Source organism: Podarcis raffonei, chromosome Z (assembly GCF_027172205.1).
Source record: "Podarcis raffonei isolate rPodRaf1 chromosome Z, rPodRaf1.pri, whole genome shotgun sequence".
NCBI lineage: Eukaryota > Metazoa > Chordata > Lepidosauria > Squamata > Lacertidae > Podarcis > Podarcis raffonei.
In genome coordinates, this window is record NC_070621.1 from 16,233,009 (window position 1) to 16,252,682 (window position 19,674).

Genomic DNA, 19,674 nt, shown 5'->3' on the forward strand with positions numbered 1-19,674 from the left:
AAATTCCCAGAAGAGGTCATTGGTTATCTGAGGAAGAGCTGGTGGGATGTCTGCCGATAGTGAAGGAAACTCTGAAGATGCTACCTTTGTTTTGTTTTTTTAAAACGAGTGTGAAACAGTAGCAGTTTGTACTAGGGTGGAGCACGACTAATGAAAGTTTGGTTTGACTTGGCGGGCCAGGAGGAGAAAAAGGCAGCAGCACACATACGGTCTTGGAGGAGGGTCTCCGTCTCTTAATGAAATTTGCTTAACAAAGGCAGCGGCTACAATGGGCCAATTCTTCTTCTGTCGGAATTTCACACAAGAGGGGAGGTTAGCCTCAGCTTGGAGAGAGGGAGACAAAAGGGGTGGGGAGTTGTGATATGCTTGACCCCTCCTGGTCCTGGATACAGCCACCAGTCAAAACCCAAGGCAACAGGGTGGAGAGGGCACTCTGCCGATCCAAGCGGACAAAACCAATTAGTTGAGCATCTGCGGCAGCTTGCTCTGTTCCACCAACTCCCTTTCCGATGGGTTAGCGCAAGTAACCGGAGCAAATCCCAAGCTGGCAGCCACCAGGCATAAGCACGCTCGCTGAGTTGATATCCATGAAAAAGCAAGCAATTCCACCTAGCATGAAACGAAACAGCTGCTTCTTCTCCCGACTCTTAAGAAAACCATCCAATCTGACCGAATGTATAAGAAGAGCCTCATGGCTGGATCAGGCCAGCGGCCCACCAAGGCTAGCATCCTGTTCTCACAGTGGCTAACCAGATGCCCCAGCGAGGAAACCCTCAAGCAAGACTTCAGCACAAGAACATTCTCTCCCCCCTCCTACAGTTTGCAGCAGCTGGTATTCAGAAGCACTGCAATCAAGCAAATGGTTAAAAAAATCTTCCTGGACTATAACCAATTCAGCCTTTGAGCAGTAGATTAGATGTTATTTTATTACAATCATAACCTGCCCCAACTCCCAAAAGGAAGCCAGGGCAGCAAACATACCTGTGATTAAAAAAATAATAATTAAATGAAAATAAAATGTAAGTAAGATGTTTAACAACTTCTAAAAAGATTAGAATGTCTAAAAAACACATTTATGAACAGACTTTACCAAATCATTCCTCTCTGGGTAGGCCTGCTGAAATGGAAAGGTTTGCAGGGAGATGGTCCCTGCCTAATGTCAAGAGACAGGGAGTTCCAAAGGACCTCCCACACTAGAGGAACAACTCATAATGAATGCAGATCAGAGACTGTGTGGCTGTTGTAGAAGTGGAAATTCTACAGACTGGAGGGACTTACTTGGCACACTTCCATTTACATCTATTACACACACAAATGCAAGTTTGTGAAGGAGAAAAGTTGAAGCCACAGCCTTTTCATGGACATGCATGCTTTTTTATGCATGTACAACTTAAAAATGGTGGGGCAAGTATTGTCACTGTAACTCTCCCCCACCCCCGGTGATCAACAGGCACTGCCAGCTTTGCGTTTTGGGGGAGTCTTTGGGCAAGGCTGCCTCCGCGGGGGCCCCCTCCTTCAGTGAGTCCGCCTTCCCACTGCATTCAGGATCCCTCTTTGGTTTGTTACTACCAACACAGCCCATTTGTAAGCAATACAATTCCAAAGGGACTTTGCTAAAAAGAGGACTTAAGGCATTATCTTGCAGCTCAATTTACTAAGTCATCACATCGCTCAAAAACAGCCCGTCAGTTAAAATCGGCTCATAATGAAGCGCCGCCAGCGAGCCCACTATTTGAAATACGTTGTTTCAAAACATGACGTTAGGATGTCATGAAACTTAAATACACCATTATCCTCTTTCTTTTAGGAAGCTTCTTGTTTGGATGTTAAATGTGTAAGTGAGCGTCACCTTTTCCCCCCTCTGCCCCTTGAGAAGTCCACCCATCGGCCTTGGACCTTTTGCCCTCCCAGAGGCATTCAAAAGGGGAATCTCACTCCCAAAGACATTTCCTTCGAGGAAGGAGAAATGAGGACAGATAATTAGCTGCTACTCAATAAAACGCCTGCTTATGCCTCTTAGTGCCGCGTTAATTTGAGTATGAGATTCTTTGAAAAGAAAACAGAAAAAAAGAGTGTGGTTCTCCGTTTCAAAATAATTAAATTCTTTCTATGGGCTAGGAGTGAGGAATTCTGCAAAGCTGGCTGGGGACGGACTACTGATCTCTCAATAGAGGAGAAAAGCAGTACAATGGAGGCAGTGATTGGTCACAGACTCACTTTTGTCTGACCATTGCCTCTGGTCAAAACCAAGTTTTGCAGCGTTCTCCCCCTTGCCGCCAAAAGCACTACAAAAACCCACAAACACTGAATGGAGGAAATATTTGTTGCTGGAAATATGAAAATGCACCACAGGCACTGACGGTGAGTTTCAACTCTCTGGGAAAGTCTAGCTTCCTCCCATCCCTATTCTGAGCAACTCCCAAACCACACAGAGGAAGCGCCTTCAAGGGCAACACAATTATGAGGGGGGTGACATGATGTTGTGCTGCCCAATGCCAGAAGTTTCGCCTCTGTTCACGAGCGAGGGTCACCCGCTTCGAACATGGCGCCTTTCTGCACAGACCCATTCAACAGGAGAGCTCCCATTCTTCCACCTGACCACAGATGCATGTGGGTGGGTGGGGGAGCGACCAAGCAGGCGAGGCCCCCCGCAGCTGGACGTGAAATTGTAAAGCAATTAATCAAACGGGGCTAAAAGGCAATGTTGACAAGAGAAGGGGCTGGCCACGCTATCTGTCAAGACTGCTGCGTTTATCATGGAAATCCAATGGGGCCCCGGAGAGGCAGCTGTCTGTCTCTGCAGCAGTGGCACACACAGGAGGGAGGAAGACTTGACCACTGCAGAACAGGCTGGCCCCAGACCTCAACGCCACCGTTACCCTTTTAGAAAAGGAGGACCAGGCTTAACGCCACTTGGCCCCCAGAGTAATGATTATATAGTGAGGATATTTAAAAATAGACCAAAAAATTGAAAACTGATGCAGAAATGTAATGAGCTACAGACTGGAAAAATGAGAGAACGTAACTGGCAGCTCCAACTGGTCCACACATTTACCTGATATATTTACAGTCTATGTTCCGCAGTCTTAAAGCATTGTGAGCACAGAGGCACTCTTGGTGCCTGCTAATGTAAGACACTGATTCCCTTTCCCTGGAAACTCAATGCCCAAGTCTGGGGGGCACCTGGAAGCGGTCACAGTGTTGGACTTAAGAGCAAGTAGGGGACCTAGTTCAAAACCCCTCCCACCCACGAAGCTTTACAGGATTCTTATCAAAGAGGGGGGCACTGTTTCATGTACCTGAGGCTCCTCTGAAGCAGGACAAAAGGATAGCAAATACTGTCCCAAAAATGTATTCTTAAAGCAGCAGAGCCTGAACCCCATAAAAGAAAAGGAGCCAGGCAGGTCACTCAAGGAAGGGAGTTTCAGTCTGGTGGCCACCACAGAAAAGGCCCTGCACATTGCACCTCTGTCAGCCGGCTGGGTTTTTTGTTTTGTTTTTAAAGAAAAACCCCAGAAGGCAGCTTGAGCATGTAGGCCAGTTTCCACTGGGGGAGGGCAAAGAGATGCTATTGATTGATTGCCTTTATATCCTGCATTTCTTCCAAGTTGGGATTTGGCTCCCAACACTTAAAAACATCATTATAAAATACAGTAGCACCTCGGCTTACGTTACCCTCAGGTAACGTAAACTTCAGGTTGTGAAAGCGGCGAAGTGTTTCACTGTGCGCACATGTGCAGAAGCGTTCCCTCCGGTTGTGGAAACCTCGGGATCCAACCAGAGCTCCGGAATGGATCCCGTCCACAACCGGAGGTACCACTGTACTAAGTAATAAAAAGAAACTAGTTAATAACAATAGCTATAATACATCCAAACACATCAATGTGTTTGGATTAGAACCAGCAATTCAAATCCAGTTTGCCCCAACAGCAGCCCAGTGATCAGCATCGCCTACTCCTGAGTTTCCAAAGGTCCATCTGAGCAAGGAAATCTTAGCTGGCCAGTGGAAGGAAAACAAAGAGGGAGTTAGTCTGACCTCTTGGGAGGAACACAATATGGAAGCAGCCACCAAGAAGTCTCCCTCTCGTGTCATCACCAACCATGTCTCTGATCCTGATGGAATCATAGAATCATAGAGTTGGAAGAGACCACAAGGGCCATCGAGTCCAACCCCCTGCCAAGCAGGAAACACCATCAGAGCACTCCTGACATATGGTTGTCAAGCCTCTGCTTAAAGACCTCCAAAGAAGGAGACTCCACCACACTCCTTGGCAGCAAATTCCACTGTCGAACAGCTCTTACTGTCAGGAAGTTCTTCCTAATGTTTAGGTGGAATCTTCTTTCTTGTAGTTTGGATCCATTGCTCCGTGTCCGCTTCTCTGGAGCAGCAGAAAACAACCTTTCTCCCTCCTCTATGTGACATCCTTTTATATATTTGAACATGGCTATCATATCACCCCTTAGCCTCCTCTTCTCCAGGCTAAACATGCCCAGCTCCCTTAGCCGTTCCTCATAAGGCATCGTTTCCAGGCCTTTGACCATTTTGGTTGCCCTCCTCTGGACACGTTCCAGTTTGTCAGTGTCCTTCTTGAACTGTGGTGCCCAGAACTGGACACAGTACTCCAGGTGAGGTCTGACCAGAGCAGAATACAGTGGCACTATTACTTCCCTTGATCTAGATGCTATACTCCTATTGATGCAGCCCAGAATTGCATTGGCTTTTTTAGCTGCCGCGTCACACTGTTGGCTCATGTCAAGTTTGTGGTCAACCAAGACTCCTAGATCCTTTTCACATGTACTGCTCTCAAGCCAGGTGTCACCCATCTTGTATTTGTGCCTCTCATATTTTTTTTTGCCCAAGTGCAATACTTTACATTTCTCCCTGTTAAAATTCATCTTGTTTGTTTTGGCCCAGTTCTCTAATCTGTCAAGGTCGTTTTGAAGTGTGATCCTGTCCTCTGGGGTGTTAGCCACCCCTCCCAGTTTGGTGTCATCTGCAAATTTGATCAGGATGCCCTTGAGTCCATCATCCAAGTCGTTGATAAAGATGTTGAATAAGACCGGGCCCAAAACAGAACCCTGTGGCACCCCACTAGTCACTCTTCTCCAGGATGAAGAAGAAGACTGGAAGAAGGCTGACACCAGACTGGGAAAACTTCCAATATCTGGCAATGCAGATCTACTTCTCACCTTTAAAGCCCATTGAGTTCTGCTTCCTACAGTCAGTTGGACTAGATGTCCCTTGGGTTCCTTTCAACTTTACAATTCTATGATTCATGCTGCTTACCTTTGCCTATGACCAGGCCGCATTTGTCAGCTGGCACTGTGTAGGTGATTTCATGCATGCCTCCAGGGGTCCCAACACTCCAGTCTCCGCGGCTGCGCCCTCTTCCCCGAGCCACAGTGAGGCTTCCAAAACCATCACGCTCCTTGAAGAAGAAAGAGGGCATACCTGTTAACATGTTTACGGTCCTCCTGGGACTTGCCATTTGCTGCATCACCATACGTTCAGACAACAGACTTGCTGCCCAAAGGATGCGTTGAGTCACTTAAAATCAAAATTTGCCAACCTGGTGCCTGCCTGATGTTTTGGTCTACAACCCCCATCAGCAGCCCCTGCTTTAATAGCAAGACCCAGTGAAACCACAAGGATTCTACACTCAGCCACAATATCTGTGTTTACAAGTCCCTCCCATCCTGGATAATGGGCAACAAGTTTGTTGGCCTTCTGTGACTGTGGTGTGGTCTTGATTTTTGACAGAAAGTGGGGTCATCCTCCTTTCCAAGTTTCTAGTCAAGGGAAATAGGTTTGAAAATGGGAAGTCAGTGTCCAAGTGTTGCAATTTTTGGACAGGTATTTTGCCAAATGATTTTCAGACTAAATTTACTGCACCAACATTCACCAGGGTTAACAGCCAACTTAAGGACGTGTGAATTACCATATTTATCTGTGTATAAGACTAGGTTTTTTAACCAAAATATTAGGTTTAAAATTGGGGTTCGTCTTATACACGGGTAGTGCTGAGGGGTGTTTTCTTAATCTGGAGCCCCAAAAAACAGGGAGAGTCCTATACACGGAAAAATACGGCAATTTACTCTAAAGTAAAGTCTCTTGCTAGTATGCAGAAGAGATGACAACATCCATGTTTCTCAGCTTCAATATATGCAAATGAATGAAAGGTGGTATTAGCCAACCTGGTAACTCATCCAGCTGGTGAATTTCCCCCCTCAAAAATCACCACTGAAGTATGTAACTACCAGCACTTATAGAAGGGTCATGGCTCAGTGGTAGAGCACTTAGCTTTGCATGTAGAAGGTCTCAGGTTAACTCCCCAACATCTCCAGGCAGGGCTTAGAGTGACTGCTTGAAAACCCCAAGAACTGCTGCCAGTCAGTGTAGACAATACTGAGCAAGATGGACCAGTGCTCTGACTCAGCAGAAGTTAGTTCTTATTCAATTCAACCTTTTATTCAGAACTGTATGAGGACTAGAATCTTACTTAATTTTGAGATGAAGGGCCATAGCTCAGTGGTACAGAACTTGCTTTGAATTCGGAAGGTCCCAGCTTCAATCCTTGGCATCATCTCCTGGTGGGACTGGGATGAATTGCCCAGTCCAATACTCTGGACAACTGCTACCAGTCAGGATGGATAATATTGAACTATAATATTGAGCTACATAGACCAATTGTCTGATTCAGTATAATAATAATAATAATAATAATAATAATAATAATAATAATAAAATATATTTATACCCTGCCCATCTGGCTGAGTTTCCCCAGCCACTCTGGGCAGCTTCCAACAGAATATTAAAAAAGAATAAAACATCAAACATTTAAAACTTCCCTAAACAACTTTGTGTAGGGTTAGGGCCACAGTTAAATAGCAGAGTGTCTGCTTAGAATGCGGAAGGTTGCAGTTTCAATCCCCCCCAATGGCATGGGAATGTTCCCCTGCCTGAAACCTTGGAGAGCTGCTGCCAGTCAGTGTAGAAAGCACCAATCCAGACAGATCAGTGGCCTTACTCAGCATCTGAAACTTTCCTATGTCCCACCTACCTGTGCAGTGATAATGAGTTCGTTGATTATGTGAGCTGCGTGCTGACACCGATCCGGAAGGCCCATGACCTGTGCGACTCTTTCCGGACTAATCCCATCATCTGTGGAGCAAGAGGAGACAGACCTTAAATTAAATACAAATACAAAGTGGGAAAAGGCAGGGAGGAAGGAGCTTCCCATGAGAAGGGAACTAAACAAGCCACATGGTCACTCAGTGCCACCAATATATGCACACCTGGCTCATGCAAGACTATACAGAACCACCATTCTCAATACAGACAGAACTTACTTTTATGATTTGTAAATGGAATCACTGTCTGTGTTAATACTTTATCATCCCTTTGGAGTTGTGTTGTATCTTTGTAATTTGGTCCTTCAAAGCTGTGACACTTTAGGGTTTAACTTTTAATTCTTCGTTTTAGTTACTTTTTGTTATGTCTGCATTTTTGTTGTTAACAAATCAATAAAACCAACCAATAAATAAAAAAGAAAATTTCAAAAAGGGATAAAACATGCCTCCAGGACTATAGCTGAGGAAGCAATATTTACATGGTGGCAACAAGAAACTTAGGGGCAAAATCTCCCAGAGGAAAGGACTGCCACATCACATGAAGAATTTAAGGCTATGCAAGCTGGCACAGAAGAAAAAACAAAATATGATACCTTGGAACAGAACCTGCCCTTGCCCCAGGCATATTCTAAGACTGACTTACAATTTTGTAATTGTTTTAACATTTTTATTGTGTGATGTTATTTGATGCTTTTATTTAAAAATGCAACATACACTGGTGAAATTAAGCTCCTGTTGCTTTGGACTGATTTACAGTGCCCCCCTCCAAGCGTTCCCTTGTGCTCTGATCCCCTCCCCAGATCTTTGGCTATGGGCCTTGCACCGAAATGAGATGGGGATGCGACTGTAAGCTCAGGGGTGCAACACCTGCTCTGTGTACAGAAAGCCCCTGGGTTCAATGCTCCTGCCATTTGGTGGTGGTAGTACTGAGTTCAGTGAACTGACTTTGTATAAAGGCTATGTTCTCAACTTTAGGAAAGGGGCGTAGCTTGGTGGCAGGCTCAATTCTCAGCATTTCCAGATACAGCCGAGAATATCCCCTGCCTAAAACTCTGGAGAGCTGTTGCCAGTCAGTATACAGACACTATCTGAGCTGAGTGAACCAATGATATAAAACAGCTTCCCTGGAAGGGAGAGAGAAAGTGGCTGCCAGGTACAGGCTACACACTAAAAATTAGACAGACCTGGTTTAAATTGAATCCTAACACCAGCATCATTCTGGATCTTCTTTATCATCTCTCCATTTCTTCCTATTACGATTCCCACTGCAAACCTAGGCACCGAGACCTAGCAGGAGGAAAGAAAAGCAGTGAGAGGAAGCAGACCCAGAAAGGTAGCACACAGATGCCCCATTAGCTACATCAGGCAGCTTGAATACCAAGCCAAGAGACACGTTCACATACTTAAGAAAAAGCATTGCTCCCACTTTCTGGAACAGGAAGCAAATTATCCCATGCTAAGTCCAGCTCTGCAATTCCCAGAGGCAGCCACAGCCATATCAGGAAGGGGGCAAATCTAAGCATTGTTTGCCCCCACTTTATACCTCAGATTTGAAAGAACCCTACACTCCACATCCAAAGCTGGGTATGGGTAAATGGGAAACCTTAAAAGCCTAGTAGTCAGATGTGGCCCTTTCACGCTTCTCTGTCTGACCATTGGGACATGCTGGCTGGGGCTGATGAGAGGGAACTGGGCTGGGGGGAAACTGTGAACACTGTTTTGTGCATGTAGCGCACCCTCTTTCCCAAACTTGTTTTCTGTATTTCTGGAAACCTGAAGGGCTGGGAAGGCAGGATGATGAACCCAGAAGGAGGAGGGAGGACAATGACTCCTTGTCCCACAGGAACTGGCTGATGGTCCTCAGGGATCATATTCCTCCAGACTCAACCCTGGCAATCCAGGGTGGAAGTCAAAAGGGTGACAAAGGCTAGACAAGGATGAAGTTGACATCACTGGACAAGATGAATACACCAAGGGGCTGACTCAGTACATTCTTTTGCTTAGCATTTGTTTATACTCTATTGGACACACCCATACCCCCCAAAAGCAGAAGTTGGTGTCATCAGCCCAATCCTGCAGAATCAGGTCTTCCAATAAGAAATTCAGCCAGTGTTTTCTATTTTAACCTTCAAAGGCTTGCTTTAAAATTGTCTTGGCCACCAGCCTTATGCTGACAATTAAGAAAACATTTTTTGTAATATGCTAGCTGATGACAGGTTGTTTAAAATTTTTACTGTGGTTTTTATAATTGTTGTTGACTGTACTGATACTTATTTTTATGAAACTGCAATATAGAAGCATTTTTTTATATATAAATGTGAAATTTCCACAGCCACCTAAAACTATGCAAGTAACACTCAGCAAATGAATGAATAAACATGATGATGATGATAAACCCCCCACTCCCTATTTTTTCCCCAAGGAGAAGATTCCTGCACTGCAGGGTGTTGGACTAGATGACACCTTGAGAGCCTTCCAACTCTACAATTCTATTATTCTGTAACATACAAGACATGTCCATACCTCTATGCTGCCTCCACCCATTCTGGAAGTAAAGTCGTTGCGTACGCCTCTGAAGTCCGCCTGGTCTTTCTCTCGAATGATCTCCAGTACCATCTCTCGTGCTTGCTGTACAAGTGCAGGAAGAGGAAAACAAGCTGATTACAGATTCTTTGGACCCTGGCAATAAAATGTGATCCCTGCCTCCTAACAGGAGTGGCTTCTCCACAAGCTAACCATTTCCCCCAAAGCAGGGGTATTCCATTCCGCCTTTTCTCTTCTGACACACTCAACATTCCATAACTACTGAGCACGCTCAGTCGACCCTGTTTGGGATGCGGTTTCTTCCCTTTCCCTTAGAGTTTGGGGTTTCGTTTGGTATTTTGTTGTTCTGGTTTTGCCAGAATATGCCTCCATTTTCATTCAGTGGCTTCATCTGCCATCAGCCTGTTACCACCCATGTTGAATATTTACAGTGTGCAACAACACTGCTCCACCCCTACTAGTCAAGTAGACTTGCAAACCTGCAGACTCTGGTTTCTGGCAGGAGGGGGATGTATCTAACTTCCTGAACTCTCTTAAGCTTTCATGAACAAAGGAAACGTTTTGTTTCTAGACCTTGTGGAGGTAAGTTTAAAAATATTCAACCACCACAAAAAGCTTACACTGTTTAAGAAACTGAGCTTTCAGATTTGGCCCTTCCTCAAAATACACCATTACTTTATTCGAGTTCCAAAGGTGTCTTCTCAAAAAGAAGATTACACCTATTACACTTCTCTCCTGCTGATCTCCCAAGTCTGCATATATGGGTTCCCCTATTTTTATTATCCTCAAAGCAACCATGTGAGGCGGAATTAAGAATGCAAGAAGAGCCCAGCTGCTAGTCGAGCATCCTGTCGGCCAACCTATTGGAAGCCTGTAAGCAGGACATGAGTGCAACAGCACTTTCTCCTTCTGTGGTCCCTGGCACCAGCCATTCAGCATATGGCCTCTGACAGCGGAGGCAGAACACAGACATCAGGGTTAGGTTGGCCCAAGGTTCTCCAGGGAGCTTCATGGCTGAAGTGGGGAATGATCCAAACCTAGGGCTCCCCTCACCTAAGAACATAAGATGAGCCCTGCTGGATCAGGCCAAAGACCTATCTAGTCCAACATCCTGTTCGCACAGTGGCCACCCAGATGCTTCTGTGAAGCCTACAAGCAGGACCCAAGCCCAAGAGCAATACTCTCTCCACCCTGTGTTTCCAGCAACAGATAACCACTAGCCTGAAACAGTTTTCCAGCACGCCACACTCAGTCTCTTTATTGCAATTTCATGAAGCATGCAGAGGCAGCTTTATCACTGCAGTGCAAGGATTTGCATACTATTCTGGTTCATTAGTGTGGGTCACTAATGTAAAGGCAGGGTGGGTGTGGAGTGCAAGATGTAGATGGGAAAAGGACTGTTTGGCCCATAGGCTTGAGATGCCCCCACTCAACTCCATCACACACACACACACACACACACACACACACACACAATACGAGAGACTGTGGCTCACAAATACTGCCAACTGTGCCATTATTCTAAATCCTCCTAACGTTCCATCAGCACGACAGCAAATCCTCTTTGATACACACCTGTACTTTAAAAGCATCGCCGGTAATCCGGAGAGGTTTATCCGCTCCAGTCGGCAAAGGGCCATCTTGGATCATAATCATTTTCACGCCTGTTCGTTCCTGCAGACGTACCAATGGCGATGGGGAGGGAGAGATATAGAAAGCGCCACAAAAAAATAAATGGAAATGCCGAAACAGGCAGAAAGGCTACGAAAGTAGGAAAGGGGGGGCGGGTTTAAAAAGCACAGATAAGCAATAGGAGCCCCACCACCACCACCACCGCAGCTATGGACATTTATGTAGTTAAGTGGCTTGGTCTGGCCAAGTTTTCCTGATAACTCCATAAAAGAAATGCAAGCAATCGTAAAATGAAGAGGGAAAAGCAGACAAGGAAGCCACACTTTACCACCACCACCCAAACACAGACAACTGCAATTTTACTTTGCATTAAAAAGCTAGTGGTCATGGTGCATTCATAGAATTGTAGAGTAGGAAGGAACCCCCCCCCCCGGTCATCTAGTTCAGCCCCTTGTAATGCAGGAATTCAATATATTTTATATAAAACCCTGCAGGGGTGGAAACATGGTTGCCAACATAAACTGTTGCAGGTACCACACAACCCAAAATAAACTGCACACTTATACTGGCTACAACTGAATGCTTCCTTCTAAGCTTGCCTTGTGGGGGGTGGGGACCGTGTGGGTGCACCCACACACAGGCACACCCAATTCAAGGTGCTGGCTTTGACCTATACAACCTTATTTAGTTATTTATAAAAATATGTATATACTGCCTGCTGAATCTCTATCGGCAGAGCAACCCACAGGACTGGGCTAATTACACTAAAGGCTTGGTTTCTCTTTATCAAGTGAACCTCACTAATTCAGAGAATGATTAACAATGCTCCTGCAGATGATCTCAGTGATCAAGTGTTCAGGCCATCCCCAAGATACCCCAGACGTAACTTGCCATCCGGGTTTAGTGAATTAATACATGTATGGCTTAGGGCATCAATGCATCAAGGACTGCCTCTCTATACAAAATGAGTGGTGCCTGAGGCGCATCTAGTTCAGCCTCCTGCTCTCTCGGTGGCCAACCAGATGCCCACTATGGGAAGCCTGCAAGCAAAATATGAGCACAATAGCACTCTCCCTATCTGCAGTTCCCAGCAACTGGTATTCAGAGGCATCCTGTCTCCAACAGCGGAGGCAGAAAATAGAGCCACCGTGGCTACTAGCCACAGACTCCTCCTACTAGCATCTGTCCGAAGCTGCATCCTGCCCACCTGTAGCTGCTTGATGGTTTCTCCACCTTTGCCAATGACGAGGCCCACTTTGGACGCCGGAATGAGGATCTCTTGGATTGTGCTGTTGCCGTCCACGTCGTTGTGGAACCCAGGCCCATTCCGACAGCGGTCCACAATCTGCCCCAGTAGCCGCTTTGCTTGTCTTTGGGGGGTGGGGTGTGTGGAAGGGAGAGAACAGAGGGGGAGAGAGAAATAGCCTCAAGGAAAACAGCTATTATATTGCAAACACCCCCATCTTGCTGGGTGTAAGGGGTGGGGACTACCACTGGAATACAGGGAGTTTGGGGAGGGGAGGAGAAAAAAAGAGAGAAAAGACAGGATACAGAAGGGAGAAAATAACCAGCGGCCTTGATGGCAACTCTCTGCTTTGGATCAGATTCCCCTCTCTCAGGCGCACCCCATTTTGGAGTAGGAGAGAGCGGAGAAGGAGCTCACAAAGTCCAACCAGCACCTCAAATGCTTCCTTTTTACTGCGGTGGCTTTTCCTACCTGATATACATCTCCCATCACCATGTCCACTTGTAGCTCAAGTGGAAGAGCATCTGCCCTGCATGCAGAAGGTCCCAGGTATGATCCCTAGCATCTCCAGGAAGCCCTAGAGAGACCTCCTGCCTGAAAGGCTAGAGAGCCACTGCCTGTCAGCGTAGACAACACTGGGCTAGAGTCAGTGTAAGGAAAGCTTGGTGCTTAAAATCATTCCTTTATTTAGAACCATGAGACCAGGATCCTTTTGTTATAAGAGAAGGGCCATAGCTCAGTGGCAGAGCACTTGCTTTGCATGCAGAAAATCCCAGGCTCAGTGCTTGGCAATTCCCAGGCAGGGCTGGGAAAGTCCCGTCGCTCTCAAACCTCTCTAGCCACTGCCAGACAGTGTAGGCAAAACTGAGCTAGATGGAGCCAAGGTCTGACACTGTATAAGGCAGCTTCCTGTGTTCAGTCCCTGATACTTCTGGTCCCTATGGCACCAGTTAGCCACTGGTGAACTGACACCTAGCTCACCCAGCAGCACACAAAAGGAGAAAAAGACACCATCCTTCCACCTTTGCATTTGTGCAGGTTTTGAAAAGGATGAAACTCAAGTGAGTCACCGTGATCATAAACTGCAGCAGCAAAAGGAAAGCGCTCTCTCTCTTCTCACGTAGCTCTGAAGAAACAGACCTTTAAACAGAAAGCCACAAAAGCTCCACCCAGGTACTCTGTGCAACAAATGCATGATGCACATCAGTTTTTCTGGATCTTATACCTTCTTTGCCTTACAGTTTTCCTTTTGCTCCAAAACAAAAATACTGGAGGAAGGGTAGAGGTGAGAGGGAGCCCACTTCAGTACCAGCACAAAATAAATACGCAAAAAATCCAACCAGACTGCTTTGCCCTCTAACATGCACCTCTCAGTTATATTTATCCTTACACCTACGGAAGAAGAAAAAGAAAATCCAGGAAACCTCAATGCTTTTTTCAATCATCCAAACGCAACTGAAAAAAAGGAAAGAAAAAAAGATCCCAACAGATGGATTTGGAAAAAACCCACCTACCCAAAGGCTGCGGGAGAGAAAGAGCAGCTCCATATGGCTAAGTGGGTTCCTGTTAAAGCCAAAGGCTCGTGGCTCCAAGTCCCAGCGGGGAGGTGGTCCTCAAAATGGCTTGGGAAGAGGCAAGCTCAGCTCCTGGGGAGGGGGAGGGAGGAAACACTGACCCTAAATTTTTCTATAGGGCGAGAGAGAGAGAAAGAGAAAGAGAGCAGAATCCCCACCCACCATCCCCCAGCTGGGCTGCTGGGTGGAACATTCTTGCAAGAGGCTTTGGGAGGGGCAGGGGGTGAGGGGGGAAATAGCCAGCAGCACCTAGGACAATGTCTCACACCAAAGGAAGTGGCCGGTGGTGATGGTGGTGTTAACTGACACATGCCCGGCCCCAAATGGAAACATTTTGACCTGCAGGTTTCTGCAGAACCAATGCCTCATAAGTTAATAAGCACATAAGAAGAGTCTGCTGGTTCAGGGGAATGGCCCACGTAGTCCAGCTTCCTGCTCTCACAGTGGCCACCAAGATGCCCCAGTGGAAAGCCCCTCACAAGCAGGACGTGAGAGCAACAGCACCTCTCCCAGCTTGTGGTTTCCAACAACTGGCATTGAGAGGCAACCTGCTCTTGATACTGGAGGTGTAAAATCAGAACAGCCCTGCCAGATCAGGCCAGAAGCCCACTGGTCCAGCATCCTGCCCTCAGAATGGTCGACTAGATGCCTCATGGGAAACCTGCAAGCAGAAGCTGAGCACAGCATCACTCTTCCCTCTTCTGGTTTCCAGCAACTGGTATTCAGAGCGCACAGGCAGAACATAGCCATCAATAGCCTTCTCCCTCTGATGAGGAGGATAATTAGTTGATTGAGGCATGTTTATGGTAGTGCCCTTTTTAGACTGAGAAGGTAGATAAAGGAGGCCACTTGAGCATGCAGTCATCCTGGGGAAACCAAGAACTCCCCTCATTTGATCAGATGTGGCCAATGAAAACTAGCCACTAGGCTAGTCCAAAAACCCATCCACCTAGGCAAGTGTTTCTCACCCTCCAAGCACTGGGGTTGCAACGCAATGCTCCCCCCCAGATGTCTCTTGGGACTCCCATTTCCCCTCACCTTTGAGGATTGGCCTTACTGGCTGCTGGGTGTTAAATACTCAACATCTGGAGAATGCCACACTGTCTGGCAGGATACATTTTCTTCCCCCAAGAGAGCAGTGATTAAAGCATTGGACTAAGACACGGGAGATCAGGGTTCAAATAGCCACTTGGATGGACTTCCAGGAAAAAGAAATGGTGGACTGTCGTTCTACCAGAAGATAATTATGTGCTGATTGATGATAGTCAGACAGACATTCTGGATATTAAATCACTCTGGAAAATAAGGGTGAATGAGTGGGAGAATCCTCATATACTTTGATTGAGGCTGTTCTCTGCTATCTGTGCCTGGGGACTTGTACAGGGGTCAGAACAAGCTGAATAGTGAGTACCTGACACTATGTAAGAAGTATGCCTTTATGGGTATAAAATCTGTATCCTCTCTTTCATAAACACTTTCATGATAAGAAAAACTATCTCGGATAGATTTATATGTCTGCTGGCTAAAATCTGTAATTGGAAATCCTGTAAAAACTACTTTCTGTCGTTAAGAGTAACGAAGGGAAAATGGGTCTAAGCAAGAGCAAAAAGCTTTATTTATGAATGACAATAAAGATTAAATGGATGAGGCGATTACTTCTTTTCCTTCTTTTGGGAAAAAAAAGAAACTGAAAGTAAAGAACCCTCAGTGGGGAAAGAATCTTGCTGTGGCTGTGAAGGTGCTCTTAAGGTGGAACCTTAAGGGGGAGTTGGAACTTATAAAGAGACTGAGTTACAAATAACATCAAAAACATCAAAAGTATCCAGTATAGCAAATATATCTTTGACTTTTCCAGTGACTGTTGGGATCATTCAGCAGTTGTTGGCTGAACAATTAAAAACTATCAGATCAATGTTTGATGAATCAGAGGGCAATGAAATGGAAAATATCTAGAGACTTCAGACCAAATCAATGAAAAGCTGGGAGGACTGGATGATGAAATAGTAAAATGGGGGAAAGCAGATGATGGAATGGAATTGCCTTCTATTCAAGGATTTGGAGGAGAGGATGGAATCATAAATAGAGAGATGGAGAGTCATCTGCATTTGACACTGATGGAGCTGCGAGAAAAAGAAGTCTAAGGAAAACCCCAGTCCTGGCCTTTCTTCAGTTCTAGCAGAGAGAAAGTATTCTGCATATGATCTGGAGTGGATTCAGATAATTATGCTAATAAATACATGGTGCTTTCTCTGAAAAAAAATGAAAAGGGAAGCTCCTAGAGTAGGAGATCCAGAAACTATCGTAAACAACATAAAATGGAAAACAGGAAATTGAATGTGAACATACGGAACAGGGTAAGAATTGAAGAATATATAGTAAGGGGAAGGGGGAATTAATATTATTAATAGAGGTAAAGTTAATTACTAGTAATAACAATTTGGGAATCCCTCCTAAATATTTTGTAATAAGAAGAAATGAATGATTAAGACACTTTGACTTAGAATATGGTTTGACAGAAAGAGGAGAAGATGGATATTAACACTGACAGAATGTCGTTAATAATCTTTTTCTTATCTAACCGACAGACAGAAAATTGGAAGCTTCTTTTCTCTATCTTTAATGTTTCTTTTCCCATTGTTTCCCCCCTCTTGTCTTTTCTTGTTTCCCCTCCCCCCTTTTTTCATGTTTCTTTTGTAATACTAGGTTTGGGGGCCTTTATTAAGCTCCAGGAATTAAGTATTTGTGGGGTGTGGATGGCTGATGGAGGACCCTGGGTGGAAGAAAGGGAAGTGTTGGTCTCCCAGGGTGAGAGGCTGGGGGAGGGATTCCAAGTGAGAGCTAGGAGGGACTGCTATCCTCTGTTGTGGGGGCTGAGAATCACCTCCAGGAGAGGACTCAGAATTCTACTTGTTCTCTTTGTAGTTTCTGTAGCTATTATCTTATTGATAAACAATGTATTCAAATACCCACTTGGACATGAACTTCATTGGGTGGTGGCCTTGGGCCAGCCACTGCCACTCTCAACCTAACCTATCTCATGGGAGTGGTGTGGGGATTAAATGAAAACTAGGACCTGGGAGACCAGGGCTCAAATTCCCCCCTCCCCCCGGCTATGAAGCTCACTGGATGGCCTTAAGCTAGTTACTGCCTCTCCCAACTTAACCTACCTCTCAGGGTTGTGGTGGGAGAAAAATGGGGAGCAGGAGACAATGTCACCTTGAGCTCCTTGGAGGAAAAGTGGGATATGAAAAAATGTAAAAAAAATTAATAAATAAAAGCTCTTGCATCTGCTGTTTTTTCATTCCTCTGCTGCTGCCCTTTCTTAACTGACTGTCCTCACTAGCAGAGAGAGGAGAGAGGTTCTCTTTGCTCACCAGGAGTGGGGTGGGGGCTTGGAAAAGCTTCTTCTCTTCAACAAGCCACTGTTCAAGTGAGCGAAGACCTTTGGATGCCTCTGCAACAGGCTTTTTAAAAAAATGATTTTTTACACAAAAGGGAGAGAGATCCTTTGCGCTTGTCTAGGAAGTTTGAGAGAGTATTGAGGGGTCTCTCCTCATTAACACTATATAGCTTGAAGATGGTAAGTTACACCAGTCTTCGGGAGCTTCTTCTCTTCATCAAGCTACAATGCAAGTGAGAGAAGACCCTGGGTGTCTCACTCAAGCCCCCAGGTGTTTCTCCCACTGTTTACTTTCCCAATACAGTACTTCATTGCAAATGAAAGAGGACTTTGGGGTGGGGGGAGGGGGCAAGCAAAGTAAATAAACACGAGCATAAAAAGAGCTTGCTGGATCAGTCCAATGATCCATCTAGTACAGCATCCTGCTCTCATAGTGGCCAGTCAGATACCTCTAGGGAAACCTGCAAGGAGGACCAGAACTCGAGAACACTCTCCCCTCTTGTGATTTCTAGCAACTAGTATTCAGAAGCACTGTGGAGGCAAAACATAGCCATCACGGCCAGTAACCATTCTCCTCCATGAATTTGTCCAATCCCTTTTTTAAAGCCATACAAATTGATGGCTATCACTGCCTCTTGTGGAAGCAGGTTCCACAGTTTTAACTATGCACTGCATGAAGAAGTCCTTTATTTTATCTGTCCAGAATCTTCCAACAACCAGTTTTGTTGGATGTCTGAAAGTTTTCATGTTACAAGAGAGGTAGCAAAACTTTTCTGCATCCACTTTCTCTATGTAATTCATACTTCTATAAATCAGTTTTTATAAACAGAGGCTCCCCTGAAATCTAATTATTTATATGTGGAACCCTCCTCCAAGTGATGGGGCTCACCACTTGACATTAATAACAAGAGTTCCATGTCAGAAGGCCAGTTAAATGCTTCTCTGGGGTCTTCTCTGCAACACCAGGGTAACTTTTCAACCCTTAAAAGGGTGTCCTCGTTCAAGCAAACTCACTCAAGAGTTTTCGTAGAGGACCACAAAGACAGTCTACGCTGCGAAATGGAGGTAAACAGCCCTTCAATGGGCCAAACTGTTGAGCTACTATGTATGAGATAGAAGTGTTTGGAGCAGAGTGAGTCTATGCTGGCTATAAAGAGGACAGCAAGCAACTGAAGAGAAGAAAAAAGGTAAGAGAAAAACAAAAAAGGAAGAGGGAAGAGGACTAAGGGGAAAAAGTGGAGGCAACTAATGTTATATAAATGTATATGGCAATTAAAATAACTCACTCAATGCTCTCTGGCGTTCCAGTCAGCACGCAGGGTCTCTCTGGCATTCCGCCGCTGTCTGTAAAAGACAAAGCAAAAGAAAAGAAAGATCAACAGGTACTGGGTATCTGATAATTCTCAGCAGCCTATCAGTTTCCAGCTGGTTGAATAAAAAAGGATGGATTACTTCAGTGCATTCTATGTTAGGCTGTCCTTGCCCTTGGGCTTGGTTTGGAAGTTCCAACTGGTGCAGAACACAGAGGCCAGGCTGCTCATGGGGGCACCTGGCTGACAGCATGTGACACCTTTGTTGAAACATCTGCACTGGCTGCCCATCCACCACCAAGCCAAGTCCAAGGCAAATTAGTCTTGTACTAATTTAGAAAGCCTCAAATAACTTAATAAACTTAACTCAAATAAATAAAGCACGCGCACAGACGCACACTCTGCCTGGCTTTGTGTAAAACAGAGTTTGGCTTTTGGAAGCACAGAATCTTGAGTTCTGTCCCCTGTATAAACCATCCAAGCAAGCAGGCAAGCAAATTCTGCACACATTCCCTTCAGCGTCCTTGTTTTAGTCTCAATATTGTTACTCATGGGGAACGGAGTGATGCCAGGCTTATACTAAAGCTAGCGTGAGCAACGAAAAAAACTCACCTGGCATTGAACAACTTAGGACCAAGGTTGCTATATCCATTGTCAGCCCTACTCAAGTGTAGACCCCTTGAAAAATTAATGGACCTAAGAGAGTTGGTCAAGTTTATTGATTTTCCAGAGTCAACTCTGAGTAGGACTAACAATGGCTACATACCATGGCTCCAAAATTGTTCAGGGCTTTTAAAGCGGTCTCTAGATCGCCGCATTCTAGGGAGGAACGAAGGT

The 19,674-nt window shown here is 45.4% G+C and overlaps 1 protein-coding gene across 6 annotated transcripts in view; it reads right to left on the reverse strand.

The window, feature by feature from the left end:
• The window catches only part of FUBP3 (far upstream element binding protein 3), a 63,481-nt gene that overhangs the window by 10,477 nt on the left and 33,330 nt on the right, over nt 1–19,674 (reverse strand). For all 6 annotated transcript variants that reach the window (XM_053374453.1, XM_053374451.1, XM_053374449.1 and 3 more), the window contains 7 exons: nt 18,814–18,871; nt 12,515–12,677; nt 11,251–11,349; nt 9,655–9,759; nt 8,316–8,418; nt 7,062–7,162; nt 5,288–5,429 (listed from right to left, as the gene is read on the reverse strand). In XM_053374453.1, the coding sequence (XP_053230428.1) occupies nt 5,288–5,429; nt 7,062–7,162; nt 8,316–8,418; nt 9,655–9,759; nt 11,251–11,349; nt 12,515–12,677; nt 18,814–18,871 (771 nt within the window). The remainder of the gene's footprint in view (nt 1–5,287; nt 5,430–7,061; nt 7,163–8,315; nt 8,419–9,654; nt 9,760–11,250; nt 11,350–12,514; nt 12,678–18,813; nt 18,872–19,674) is intronic.